The sequence below is a fragment of the Mustelus asterias genome, chromosome 6 (genome assembly GCF_964213995.1).
Source record: "Mustelus asterias chromosome 6, sMusAst1.hap1.1, whole genome shotgun sequence".
NCBI classification, from domain to species: domain Eukaryota; kingdom Metazoa; phylum Chordata; class Chondrichthyes; order Carcharhiniformes; family Triakidae; genus Mustelus; species Mustelus asterias.
In genome coordinates, this window is record NC_135806.1 from 135388826 (window position 1) to 135401886 (window position 13061).

General features: G+C 50.7%; 1 protein-coding gene across 1 annotated transcript in view; it reads left to right on the forward strand.

Annotated features, from left to right (window-relative positions):
* LOC144495159 (putative ATP-dependent RNA helicase DDX60) overlaps window positions 1–13061 on the forward strand; it is a 150239-nt gene that overhangs the window by 27294 nt on the left and 109884 nt on the right. Inside the window, exons 8-9 of the mRNA XM_078215140.1 lie at window positions 568–709; window positions 11252–11407. Coding sequence (XP_078071266.1) covers window positions 568–709; window positions 11252–11407 — 298 coding nt within the window. The remainder of the gene's footprint in view (window positions 1–567; window positions 710–11251; window positions 11408–13061) is intronic.

Below are 13061 nucleotides of genomic sequence, written 5' to 3' on the forward strand. Positions count from 1 at the left end.
GGACACTAAGGGACAATTTTTAACCTGGCCAATCAACCTAACCCGCACATCTTTGGACTGTGGGAGGAAACCGGAGCACCCGGAGGAAACCCACGCAGACACGAGGAGAATGTGCAAACTCCACACAGACAGTGACCCGAGCCGGGAATCGAACCCGGGACCCTGGAGCTGTGAAGCAGCAGTGCTAACCACTATGCTACCGTGCCATCTTGAATAAAACAATATTCTGCCCTTTGAGGGCTATTTAATTAGTCCCATTAACCACACTGAATTCTGAAAGATGTGCTGGTTAGGTGCATTGATCCGAACAGGTGCCGGAGTGTGGCGACTAGGGGATTTTCACAGTAACTTCATAGTTAATGTAAGCCTTACTTATGACTAATAAATAAACTTTACTTCTTTACTTTACTTCCTGGTCTTTCCCACTTTCCCTGAAAATATTTACTTTCCAGGTATTTATTGAACTTTCTTAGTAATTTTACGATTGAACCCCAAGCCAGCACTCCTCCGGATAACACAACCTGGATCACAACAACTAATTAGAAATCACTTTTTTTTCCTTTCTAGAGAAGAATGGTGGAGTATATTTTTCTGAAAAAGCTGCCTGTCACTGGCTGGAATCTTGACCTGATGTATTTGACCGATCTGAGTGACAAGCAGCTGATGAGAACCATCGCCAAGATGTGCACTGAAGTGCCAGCTTGTGCAGGTAAACCCCTGAAGCATTGGAGACAGGGGACAGCACCTCCCCTTCCACTACCTCCCAGCAAGGGGGGGGCGGGGGGGTGCATGAGTTGCAGGTTATTATCACTCAATGCATAAAGAAGGTTTACCTCACTCCCCCCTCCCCTGCATTTCTTGCCTGAAACCTTAAAGCTGTGACCGCCTTCCCCCCCACCCTCCCACCCCGTCATTGTAGCATCAAGGGATGGCACGGTGGCACAGTGGTTAGCACTGCTGCCTCACAGCACCAGGGACCCGGGTTCGATTCCCGGCTTGGGTCACTGTCTGTGCGGAGTCTGCACGTTCTCCCCGTGTCTGAACAAAGAACAAAGTACAGCACAGGAACAGACTCTTTGGCCCTTCAAGCCTGCACCAATCAAGTTTAACGATCTAACCAATTGCTTATATCCCTCTATTCCCCGCCTGTTCATGTGTCTCTCCAGATAAGTCTTAAATGTCGCTAATGAGTCTGCCTCAACCACTTCACTGGGCAGTGCATTCCAGGCCCCCACCACCATCTGTGTAAAAAACTCCCCCCCCACATCTCCACTGAACCTTTCCCCCCTTACCTTGAACTTGTGCCCTCTTGTCATTGTCATTTCTGCCCTGGGAAAAAGCTTCCAACTGTTCACCTTATCTGTGCCCCTCATAATTTTATAAACTTCTATCAGGTTGCCCCTCAGCCTCCATCTTTCCAGGGAGAACAATCCCAGTTTATTCAATCTCTCCTCATTGCTAATACCCTCCATACCAGGCAACATCCTGGTAAAACTTTTCAGTACCCTCTCCAAAGCCTCTACATCCTTCTGGTAGTGTGGCGACCAGAATTGGACACAGTATTCCAAATGTGGCCTGACCAACGTTTTATACAACAGCAACATAATTTGTCAACTTTTATACTCGATGCTCTATCTGATGAAACCATATACTTTCTTCACCATCATTTTCACCTGTTCTGCCACTTTTAAGGATCTGTGGGCCTATACTCCCAGACCTCTCTGTGTGTCTATGCTCCTGATGCTTCTGCTATTTATTTTATATCTCCTACCTGAATTGGATCTACAAAAATGCATCACCTTGCATTTGTCCAGATTAAATTCCATCTGCCATATCTCCGCCCAATTTTCCAGCCTATCTATATCCTGCTGTATTTTCTGACAATCTTCATCACTCTCCGCAACTCCACCAATCTTAGTATCATCCACAAACTTGCTGATCAGGCCAGCTACGTTTTCTTCCAAGACATTTTTGTATATTACAAAGAGTGTGGGTTTCCTCCGGGTGCTCCGGTTTCCTCCCACAGTCTGAAAGATGTGCTGGTTAGGTGCATTGGCCATGCTAAATTCTCCCTCAGTGTACCCGAACAGGTGCCGCAGTGTGGCGACTCAGGGATTTTCACAGTAACTTCATTGCAGTGTTAATGTAAGCCTACCTGTGACTAATAAATAAACAAACTTTAACTTTAAAAGCTGTTGGGAACACCTTCTCTGTTTCTCATTTAACCCAGCTGCAATGCCGTGAACCTCCACCCCATCTCTCCTCAATCTCCTTTCCACCAGCTTCCCCAACCTAACCCTCCAGCTGCTTCACTACATCTCCCTTGCTCACCACGATGGCTGGAGCATCAAGACAAGATACTTCCCTACTCCAGGCGATGGCCGAGTGGTATCGTTGGACTTTTAATCCAGAAACTCTGACAAAGGGTCATCCAGACTCGAAACGTTGGCTCTATTCTCTCCCCACAGATGCTGTCAGATCTGCTGAGATTTTCCAGCATTTTCTATTTCTGTATTAATCCAGAAACGCAGCTAATGTTCTGGGGACCCGGGTTCGAATCCCGCCACGGCAGATAGTAGAGTTTGAATTCAATAAAAAATATCTAGAATTAAGAATCTACTGATGATCATGAAACCATTGTCGAAAAAACCCAGCTGGTTCACTAATGTCTTTTAAGGAAGGAAATCTGCCATCCTTACCTGGTCTGGCCTACATGTGACTTTCTACTTACCCCAGAAATGTCCTCGCAAGCCACTCAGTTATACAAGGGATGGGCAATAAATGCTGGCCAGCCGGTGGTGCCCATGTCCCACAGATAAATATAAAAAAACCTCTCCTCCATTCACTACTCCCCACCTCTCAGAACCCATATAACTGATTGGGAGAGATTGAATGAGATTTTAAAAAACCCCAGAACCCAAAAGAGTAACACTTAGTATTTGATAAATTTTCCCTCTGGATCTCTCGAGCGATTGAAATCAGTCTGGCCAATCTCATGGAACAAGTGTTATCCACGGAGGAACTCACCTTCGATGTAACTCCGTCCCTACTCCTATTGGGAAGCAGTCCAGCTCTCTCTCGAATGCACCCACCACGCCCTCTGACAACTCATCCCGGAATAAGAGCAAAACATTGCGGGTGCTGGAACTCTGAAATAAAACCGGAAAACCCAATCCTAAAGCTCACCGTTCTGGGGGCTGGAGGCGAACTACCCAACAGCCTGTCCACTCCCACTCTTAGGGGGCGATTCTCCCATCCCGCTGTGCTAACTTTCCAGCGCGGCGGTGATTCGCGGGGCTCCCGCGAGCGTTCTCGGCCCGACTGCATCTTTCCAACGTCAGATATCCGGCGCAGTCTGCTCTGTGCTGGAAATCAGTGAGGAGGCAGGCTGAGAGGACTTCCTTGTAGGGGGGGGGGGAGGGGGGGGGGATTGGCACTGCGATGGTGGGGGGGGCTGATGGAGATCGGGGCGGTCAGGGGGCCGTGAGGGAAGTTGTGGGCAGGGGCAGCACTGCAGGGGTCCCGGGCTGGCCAGCGATCGAGCTGGTCAGAAAACGGGAGGCTGACAGTTTGGGGGCCACTGCGCATGTGCAGAGTTCCGCTGGCTTCAGTCCCCCGGTGATGCGCGACAATCAAGCACGAGGTACAAGGCTTCAGCGATTGAAGGCTTTTATTGACAAACAATGGAACTAACTAACACGAGTACACCAATCCAGACTGGAGGGGTCCCGCCTGAGCAGAGGGTCTTATACCTCTCCCCAGGAGGCGGGGCCCGACCGGGATGTGCCATAACAACATCTACCACAGGTATATTAATCCCACAGTGTAAACACCCTAACCCAACAACCTTATAACAACCCCACAGTGGCAACACCCTAACCCAACAGTAACATTGGAATAACCCCACAGTGGTAACCAACGATGGTTCACGACATTCACCCCTCCTTTAAAAACAAAGGCCGGCGGGGTGCGAAAACAGGTCACATATATACAAAATTCACAAGTCCAGATGGTCTGGAGGACCGCACCGTCGCTGTGATCTCCTCAACACCGGTTGCGACACCGGAGCAGGTGCTTGCAGTGGCGTTCTCTCCAAAACAGCGTCCGGCTGTCCCCTCGAGGACTCCCGGGCCGGTTGACCCTGGTGAGGCGGTGGTGCAGGGGATCCTGGAACCTTCTGTGGTGGCGCCGATCTCCGAGTCTCAGGCAAGCTGTACATGGGAGTATAACTGTTATGCACTGGTCCCGGTGCTGACCGCACCACGTCTGGGGAAGAAAGAAGTGAAAGGGGGTTCGTGACAGGGGGTATAGGAGCGACAGGAGTTGCTACGTCCCCTGCGGGCGCCAGGTCTCGAATCGAGACCGTGTCCTCTCGCCCGTCAGGATATGCCACATAGGCATACTGAGGGTTGGCGTGGAGGAGTTGGACCGGTTCGACCAAGGGTTCGGACTTGCGGGCCCTCACATGTCGCCGCAGAAGGACGGGTCCTGGGTACGTCAACCAGGCTGGTAAGGAGATCCCCGAGGACGACTTCCGAGGGAATGAGAACATCCTCTCGTGGGGAGTAGCATTGGTTGCCGTACACAGGAGGGAGCGAATGGAATGAAGCGCATTTGGAAGGACCTCCTGCCAACGGGAGACTGGAAGGCCCCTGGACTTCAGCGCCAATAGGACAGCCTTCCAGACTGTAGCATTCTCCCTCTCCACCTGTCTGTTACCCCTAGGGTTGTAGCTCGTGGTTCTACTAGAGGCAATCCCGTATGAGAGCAGGAATTGCCTCAAGTCGTTACTCATGAACGACGAGCCCCTGTCGCTATGTATGTAGCAGGGGTACCCGAACAGGGTAAAAAGATCACTGAATGCCTTAATCACTGTGGCAGTCGACGTGTCCGCACAGGGGACAACAAACGGGAACCGGGAGTATTCATCTATGATATTGAGAAAATAGACATTCCGGTCCGTTGAGGGAAGGGGGCCCTTAAAATCCACACTCAGCCTCTCGAAGGGGCGAGTGGCCTTGACCAATTGTGCCCGGTCAGGTCGATAAAAGTGCGGTTTGCATTCCGCGCAAATCCGACAGCTTCTCGTTACTGACCTGACATCCTCCACCGAGTAGGGCAGGTTGCGGGCTTTTACGAAGTGGTAGAGTCGAATGACTCCAGGATGGCACAGGTCATTGTGGAGGGCCTTCAAGCGGTCCTCCTGCATGATAGCACATGTTCCGCGCGAGAGGGCATCCGAGGGCTCATTGAGCTTCCCTGGACGATACATAATATCGTAATTATAGGTGGAGAGCTCAATTCTCCACTGCAAGATCTTATCATTCTTGATCTTGCCCCTCTGCGTATTACTGAACATAAACGCCACGGATCGTTGATCCGTGATCAGGGTGAACCGCTTCCCCGCCAGGTAATGGCGCCAGTGTCTGATGGCCTCCACAAAGGCCTGAGCCTCCTTCTCCACCGCTGAATGCCGAATTTCGGGACCTTGAAGGGTGCGGGAAAAAAACGCGACGGGCCTGCCTGCCTGGTTTAGTGTGGCGGCCAGGGCGAAATCCGATGCATCACTTTCCACCTGAAAAGGGATGGATTCATCCACCGCGTGCATCGTGGCTTTCGCAATGTTGCTTTTCAAAGCCTTGAAGGCCAATTGGGCCTCCGACGTGAGTGGGAAGGTCGTGGACTTGATGAGCGGACGGGCTTTGTCCGCGTAGTTGGGGACCCACTGCGCATAATAAGAAAAGAAGCCGAGGCATCTCCTCAGTGCTTTTGTGCTAGCGGGCAAGGGAAGTTCAGTAAGGGGGCGCATACGGTCTGGATCAGGGCCGATGACCCCGTTTTCCACCACGTATCCAAGGATAGCTAACCTGCGCGTACGGAATACGCACTTCTCCCTGTTATAGGTCAGATTCAGGCGAGATGCAGTGCGCAGAAAGTTTTGGAGATTCGTGTCATGGTCCTGCTGGTCATGGCCGCAGATGGTGACGTTATCCAGGTACGGGAAGGTAGCCCGCAACCTGTTCTGGTCCACCATTCGGTCCATAGCACGTTGGAAGACCGAGACCCCATTGGTGACACCAAATGGAACCCTAAGAAACTGATATAGACGACCATCCGCCTCAAAAGCCGTGTATTGTCGGTCCTCTGGGCGGATGGGGAGTTGATGGTAGGCGGACTTAAGGTCTATGGTGGAGAACACCCGGTACTGCGCAATCTGATTGACCATATCAGATATGCGCGGGAGAGGATACACATCCAGCTGCGTATAACGGTTAATGGTCTGACTGTAGTCGATGACCATCTGGGGTTTGTTCCCGCTTTTAACCACCATGACCTGCGCTCTCCACGGACCCGCTTTTAACCACCATGACCTGCGCTCTCCACGGACTAGCACTTGGCTGTATGATCCCTTCTTGGAGGAGCCGCTGAACCTCAGATCTGATAAAGATCCGGTCTTCAGCGCTGTAACGCCTACTTTTAGTAGCGATGGGCTTGCAGCCTGGTACCAGATTCTTAAATAAAGAAGGTGTGGTGATCTTCAGTGTGGAAAGATTGCATGCGGGGCGCTTTGGGCAATTTGGAGGCTGCGGCTGATTCCCTACTGCCAGTGAAGGGAGTGGCCCACCGTACTGTAGGATCACACTCTTCATGTGGACCATAAAGTTTAGTCCGAGGAGAATTGGCGCGCAAAGGTGCGGCAACACAAGGAGCCTGTATCGCTCGTAAATTGTGCCCTGCACCTCTAGGGTTACCATACAACGTCCTTGGATCGGTACAGACCGGGACCGTGATGCCATAGAAATTGTCTGTTTGGCAGGTAGAACCCGGAGTCCACACCTTTTTGCAGTGTCAGGGTGAATAAAACTCTCGGTGCTCCCACTGTCAAACAGACAATACACAGTACGACCATTTACCTTGATGTTCATCATCGAACTGTCAAGCCTGTGATGCTTTGTCTGGTCCAGAGAGACCGACGCCACCGTTGGCCCCCGGGCGTCACTGCATGCAGCCGAGGTTGATACTGAGGACCCCTGCTGGTCGCTCCCGGTCGTCGCCGACCATGATGGCCGCCCCCATGAATCGCACGTGGGTGAGGGCGCCAAGCGTAGCGACTCCTGGTGGTCATCCTCCTCCTCCGTCAGCCACGATGGCGCCGTCCTGGATTCGCACGTGGTCGGGCCTCGCGGGTACTGCGACGCCGAAGGAGATTGTCTCCGCTCTGGAGGGTCACAGGCTGCACTGCCGTTCTTGGGCTTCGACCTGCAAACTTTAGCATAGTGCCCCTTTTTACCGCACTGACTGCAGATCGCCGTTTTTGCTGGACACTGTTGCCGTGGATGCTTGGCTCCCCCGCAAAAATAGCATCGCTGGCCGCCTGGAGCTGCCGCCGTTGTTGGGTCGATATGGGAGCGCGAGCCCGTGGGGCGAGGAGGGATTTGTGCTTGCTCCTGCCACGTTGTCTCCGCATGGTCTTCGGGGTACAGAGCCAAGCTTTTCGACGCTGCCTCCAGCATCTCAGCCATCTCCATCGCTTGGGTCAAGTTGAGGTTCCCTTTCTCCAATAGCTTAAGCCGGATGTACGAGGACCCTACCCCTGCTACGAACGCATCTCGGGCGAGGTCGTACATATATTGCTCAGCCGACACATCTTTGCAGTCGCAGCCCCTGGCAAGCTGCAAGAGCTCATTGGCGGAATCCTCCATGGTTTCGCCCGACGTCGTGTAGCGAGGAGGTAACGAGCGTGAATCTCGTTGGGTGGTCTCGTGTATCGTTTCTTCAAGAGCTCGATGGCCCTCGGGTAAGTGGTGGCCGCACGAATCGCAAGATCGACCGTGTCGCTTACCCTCGCGTGGAGGACCTGGAGTTTGTCGTCGTCCGTAGTAACTGCTGCAGAGGCTGCCAGGTAGTCCTTGAAACACTTCAACCAGTGGTCGAAGGTGTTAGAGGCACCGACCGCACGTGGGTCCAGCGTCAGACGCTCTGGTTTCAGCATTTGCTCCATACTCTCTTTACTGTCGAGAGTTTTGTGTTTGTCAATAAAATTGATGCGCGACAATCAAGCACGAGGTACAAGGCTTAAGCGATTGAAGGCTTTTATTGACAAACAATGGAACTATCTAACACGAGTACACCAATCCAGACTGGAGGGGTCCCGCCTGAGCAGAGGGTCTTATACCTCTCCCCAGGAGGCGGGGCCCGACCGGGATGTGCCATAACAACATCCACCACAGGTATATTAATCCCACAGTGGCAACACCCTAACCCAACAGTAACATTGGAATAACCCCACAGTGGTAACCAACGATGGTTCACCACACCCGGGCAGGAATGGGCCCCGCCCCCTGAAAATGTAATGAGATTCACACTGGTGACCTCTGCATTGCACAGAGTGCGGGAGATTCTAGTCTGGACTCCCACTGAGAGAACCAGCGTGAATTACTCCAGTTTTCCCGCTAATTCAACACTTGGAATTTTTTGGGGAGAATTCCACCCTGGGAGAGAGAGTTTAACTCATGTTCCTGGGTCCTTCCCTGATCTGTTAAAGTGGAGTTATTTATCAGGAGACTTACGATCCAGTTGTTTCATCATTTTGCAAACAAAGATTGGGATCCCTGCTGCTTAGAAGAAAATAAACCCGGCGGGGGGGGGGGGGGGGCTGGGGGGGCGGGGCGGGGGGGGGGGGGGGGGGTGGGGGGAGGTATCTATCCAGACTCGAAACTTTGGCGCTATTCTCTCTCCACAGATGCCGTCAGACCTGCTGAGTTTCTCCAGCATTTTCTGTTTTTAATTCAAACCTCTACATCATCCAAACTGAAACTTGAAAGTCTTTACAATTTAAAAAAACACCTTATGTAAATATTGTAGATAATTGTTTCTGCTGCTTAGCTTTAGGCTGGATGACCCATGATGCTCTTGGTCACATACCCCAAGGCCTGAAAGTGTTGCTTTCCATTACAAATCGAGTGGATGCTTTTGTCCATGAAGTAACTTCACCTTGAAAGACTTTTAGCCTCGTCAAGCGCCCTGGTAACATCTGGCCTGTTTCTGCATACCTGCCCGTAGCAAGTAGCATTCTACATTTAAGTGAAGCTGTTAAATGATATTACCCCTTCTGATGCTGCGCAAGGGCCTTGATTTACTGTCCTGTCTTCTCCTCCTGATTCTTCACTACAGCTGAGGAAAAGTTCACCGTACTCTTCCTCATGAAGAAATCACCTCTTCAAAGATGGAGCCAGTGTTTAGCTATCAGCCCCTACCTTCTGCCCGACCTATTTTGATGTCAGGGGAAGATGATGGTGTAGTGGTAACGACACTTGTCTAGTAATGTTAAGGCCCAAGGGTTCAAATCCCACCATGGCAGCTGTTGGAACTTCAATTCAACTAAAAAAAAAATCTGGAATTGAAAATTAATGGTGGTGGCCAGGATTTTCCAAAAAAAAAATCAATTTAGTTCACTGATGCCCCTTTAGAGAAGGGAATTAGCCATCCCATGGGCAGCATGGTGGCACAGTGGTTAGCACTGCTGCCTCACAGCGCCAGGGACACGGGTTTGAATCCCGGCTTGGGTCACTGTCTGTGTGGAGTCTGCACATTCTCCCCGTGGCTGCGTGGGTTTCCTCCGGGTGCTCCGGTTTCCTCCCACAGTCCGAAAGATGTGCTGGTTAGGTGCATTGGCCATGCTAAATTCTCCCTCAGTGTAACCCGAACAGGTGCCAGAGTGTGGCGACTAGGGGATTTTCACAGTGACTTCATTGCAGTGTTAGAAACATAGAAGAAACATAGAAAAACTACAGCACAAACAGGCCCTTCGGCCCACAAGTTGTGCCGAACACATCCCTACCTTCCAGACCTACCTATAACCCTCCATCCTATTAAGCTCCATGTACTCATCCAGGAGTCTCTTAAAAGACCCTATTGAGTTTGCCTCCACCACCACTGACGGCAGCCGATTCCACTCGCCCACCACCCTCTGTGTGAAAAACTTACCCCTAACATCTCCCCTGTACCTACCCCCCAGCACCTTAAACCTGTGTCCTCTCGTAGCAGACATTTCCACCCTGGGAAAAAGCCTCTGAGAGTCCACCCGATCTATGTCTCTCAACATCTTATACACCTCTATTAGGTCTCCTCTCATCCTTCGTCTCTCCAAGGAGAAAAGATCGAGCTCCCTCAGCCTATCCTCATAAGACATGCCACTCAATCCAGGCAACATCCTTGTAAATCTCCTCTGCACCCTTTCAATCTTTTCCACATCCTTCCTATAGTGAGGTGACTAGAACTGAGCACAGTACTCCAAGTGGGGTCTGACGAGGGTCTTATATAGCTGCATCATTATCCCCGGACTCCTAAACTCAATCCCTCGATTGATAAAGGCCAGCACACCATACGCCTTCTTAACCACCTCCTCCACCTGCGGGGCCGATTTTAGAGTCCTATGGACCCGGACCCCAAGGTCCTTCTGATCCTCTGCAGTACGAAGAGTCTTTCCCTTAATATTGTACTCCTTCATCCCATTTGACCTACCAAAATGGTCCACGATGCATTTATCTGGGTTGAAGTCCATCTGCCACTTGTCCGCCCAGTCTTGCATCCTATCTATGTCCCTCTGTAACTTCTGACATCCCTCCAGACTATCCACAACCCCACCAACCTTTGTGTCGTCGGCAAACTTACCAACCCATCCCTCCGCTTCCTCATCCAGGTTATTTATGAAAATGACAAACAGCAAGGGTCCCAGAACAGATCCCTGGGGCACACCACTGGTGACCGACCTCCATTTAGAAAAAGACCCATCTCTACCCACTCTCTGCCTCCTTTGGGCAAGCCAGTTCTGGATCCACCGGGCAGCAGCCCCTTGGATCCCATGCCCTCTCACTTTTTCTAGAAGCCTTGCATGGGGGACCTTATCGAACGCCTTGCTAAAATCCATATAAACCACATCTACCGCCTTCCCTTCGTCAATGTGTTTAGTCACATTTTCGAAGAACTCCACCAGGCTTACGTGTTAACGTAAGCCTACTTGTGACACTAATAAATAAACGTAAACTGAAAGGCCACTGCAACACTTCTCTGTCTGGGATGTTGGTCTGAGCTGAGTGTAGTGAGGTGAGTTTTGTACCAGGCTACACCCTGTAAAAATGCCTGGCAGATAATCAGGAAACTGGAGGATTGAAGATGGGCTGTGAGAGGTACCACAGCAGTGTAAGCTTGTAAATTCGTGATGCCAAGAATATCTACTTTTCCTTGACAGAATCAGAACAACGGTTAGGCAGCAAGATCGGAGGTGAATACAGACACATCTGGGAAACAGTCGCAAAGATATCTCCTGACATTGATGTGGGACCTGCTTTCCCCGTGACGTGTACCCGTGGGATAGTCCTACCACCAGCTTCTGATGCGGAGCCAGGTATATTAAACAGCAGAGCGTCTCACTCTATTTTGCTTAGTTCTATATTAAGAACCGCCACCCCCCCCCTCCTCTCCGCCCCCCCCGCCCACCTTCCTCTTCCCCATCACCTCCCTCCGCCCCCCAACTTCAATGATCATAGGGAGCCAAGAAAACCCAGGTTGAGAATAGGCCATTCAGCCCATCAAACTTGCTCCATCCATATGTAATTCCTCAAACAACGACTTTCCCCTTAACATTGCGAAATTCCCCAAGGTGCCTCAGAAGGGCATTATCAGACAAAATACCAGAAATCAATGAAGTTATGCCCATCATGTAAGAGTGAGTTAGACTGGGAAGGCTGAGGGATGATGTGAACAAAGTCTTCAGACTAACAGAAAGATCTAATCATACGGGCATACGAGAGATGTTTCCATGACATCGAAGTTGGAGGCTGAATTCCGGCCTTGGGTGACCATCTGTATGGAGTCTGCACGTTCTTCCCGTGTCTGCGTGGGTTTCCTCCGGGTGCTCCGGTTTCCTCCCACACTCCAAAGATGCGCAGGTTAGGTGGTTTGGACGTGCTAAATTGCCTCTCAGTGGAGAATTGGCAGGATAAATACGTGGGATTATGGGGATAGGGCCTTGGTGGGATTGTGGTCTGTATGGACACGATGGGCTGAATGGCCTCCTTCTGCACTGTAGGGGTTCTGTGAATGCGATCGGCTTATTCAGGTGGAAACCAGATAGAGTGAGTTCTGTAGTGGAATGAATTCTGAAGCTTAGGCCCAAGGCAGCTGAAAGTGTGACCACTAATGGCAGAATGATGAACATGAGGAATGTGCAAGGGGCCAGAATTAGAGGATTGCAGATATCCCGGAGGGTTGTGGAGCTAGAAGAGAATAGAGAGGAACTGAGGGGGCAGAACCATAAAAACTAGAATTGAAGCTTTGCCAGACTGGGATCTAATGTACGTCGAGGACGATGGGTGAACGGGATTTGGCACGAGTTAGGATCTTTAGCCGTCAACAACTGTTGTCCTCTCATCTTTAGAAGCTACCTTAAACATCTGGGGTGGGGGGTGTGGGGCAGGGGAGTTCAGAAATTCATTGATAAAGTTCTGAATGCATGTTTGGAGAAGGTTAATGTGTGTAAAATGAATGACCAGTTTGCCAGTTCACTCGATTGGTAACTAGAATTGTATCAGAAAGAAGATGGTTATGACTCCAAAGATGTGTGAATTAGGTTGATTGGCCATGGAAAATTGCCCCTTAATGTCAGGGGGATTAGCAGGGTAGATATATGGGGTTATGGTCGGTGCAGACTCGATGGGCCAAATGGCCTCCTTCTGCACTGTTGGGATTCGATGACTGAAATACCTCCTCAGAGGCCGATGTCCCTTGACCAGATTCCCTTTATTTACAAATTCTATTCCACTCCTAGAGTACTCTGGTACACAGCTAGAATCCGGAGTGCCAGCGGACCTGACACTCAATTTTAAACACTCCCTGATTGGGCAGGCAATTATGACCTCAATCAAGGAGCTCATACTCCAAGAGGCCAACCTCATGGTTCTTGTTGAAGTCATTACAACAGCAAACAGGTTGATTCTGTGCACCCTTATTGAGAACATATCACAATCTCTGTTCGAGCAGATCCAACTGCATTACTTAAA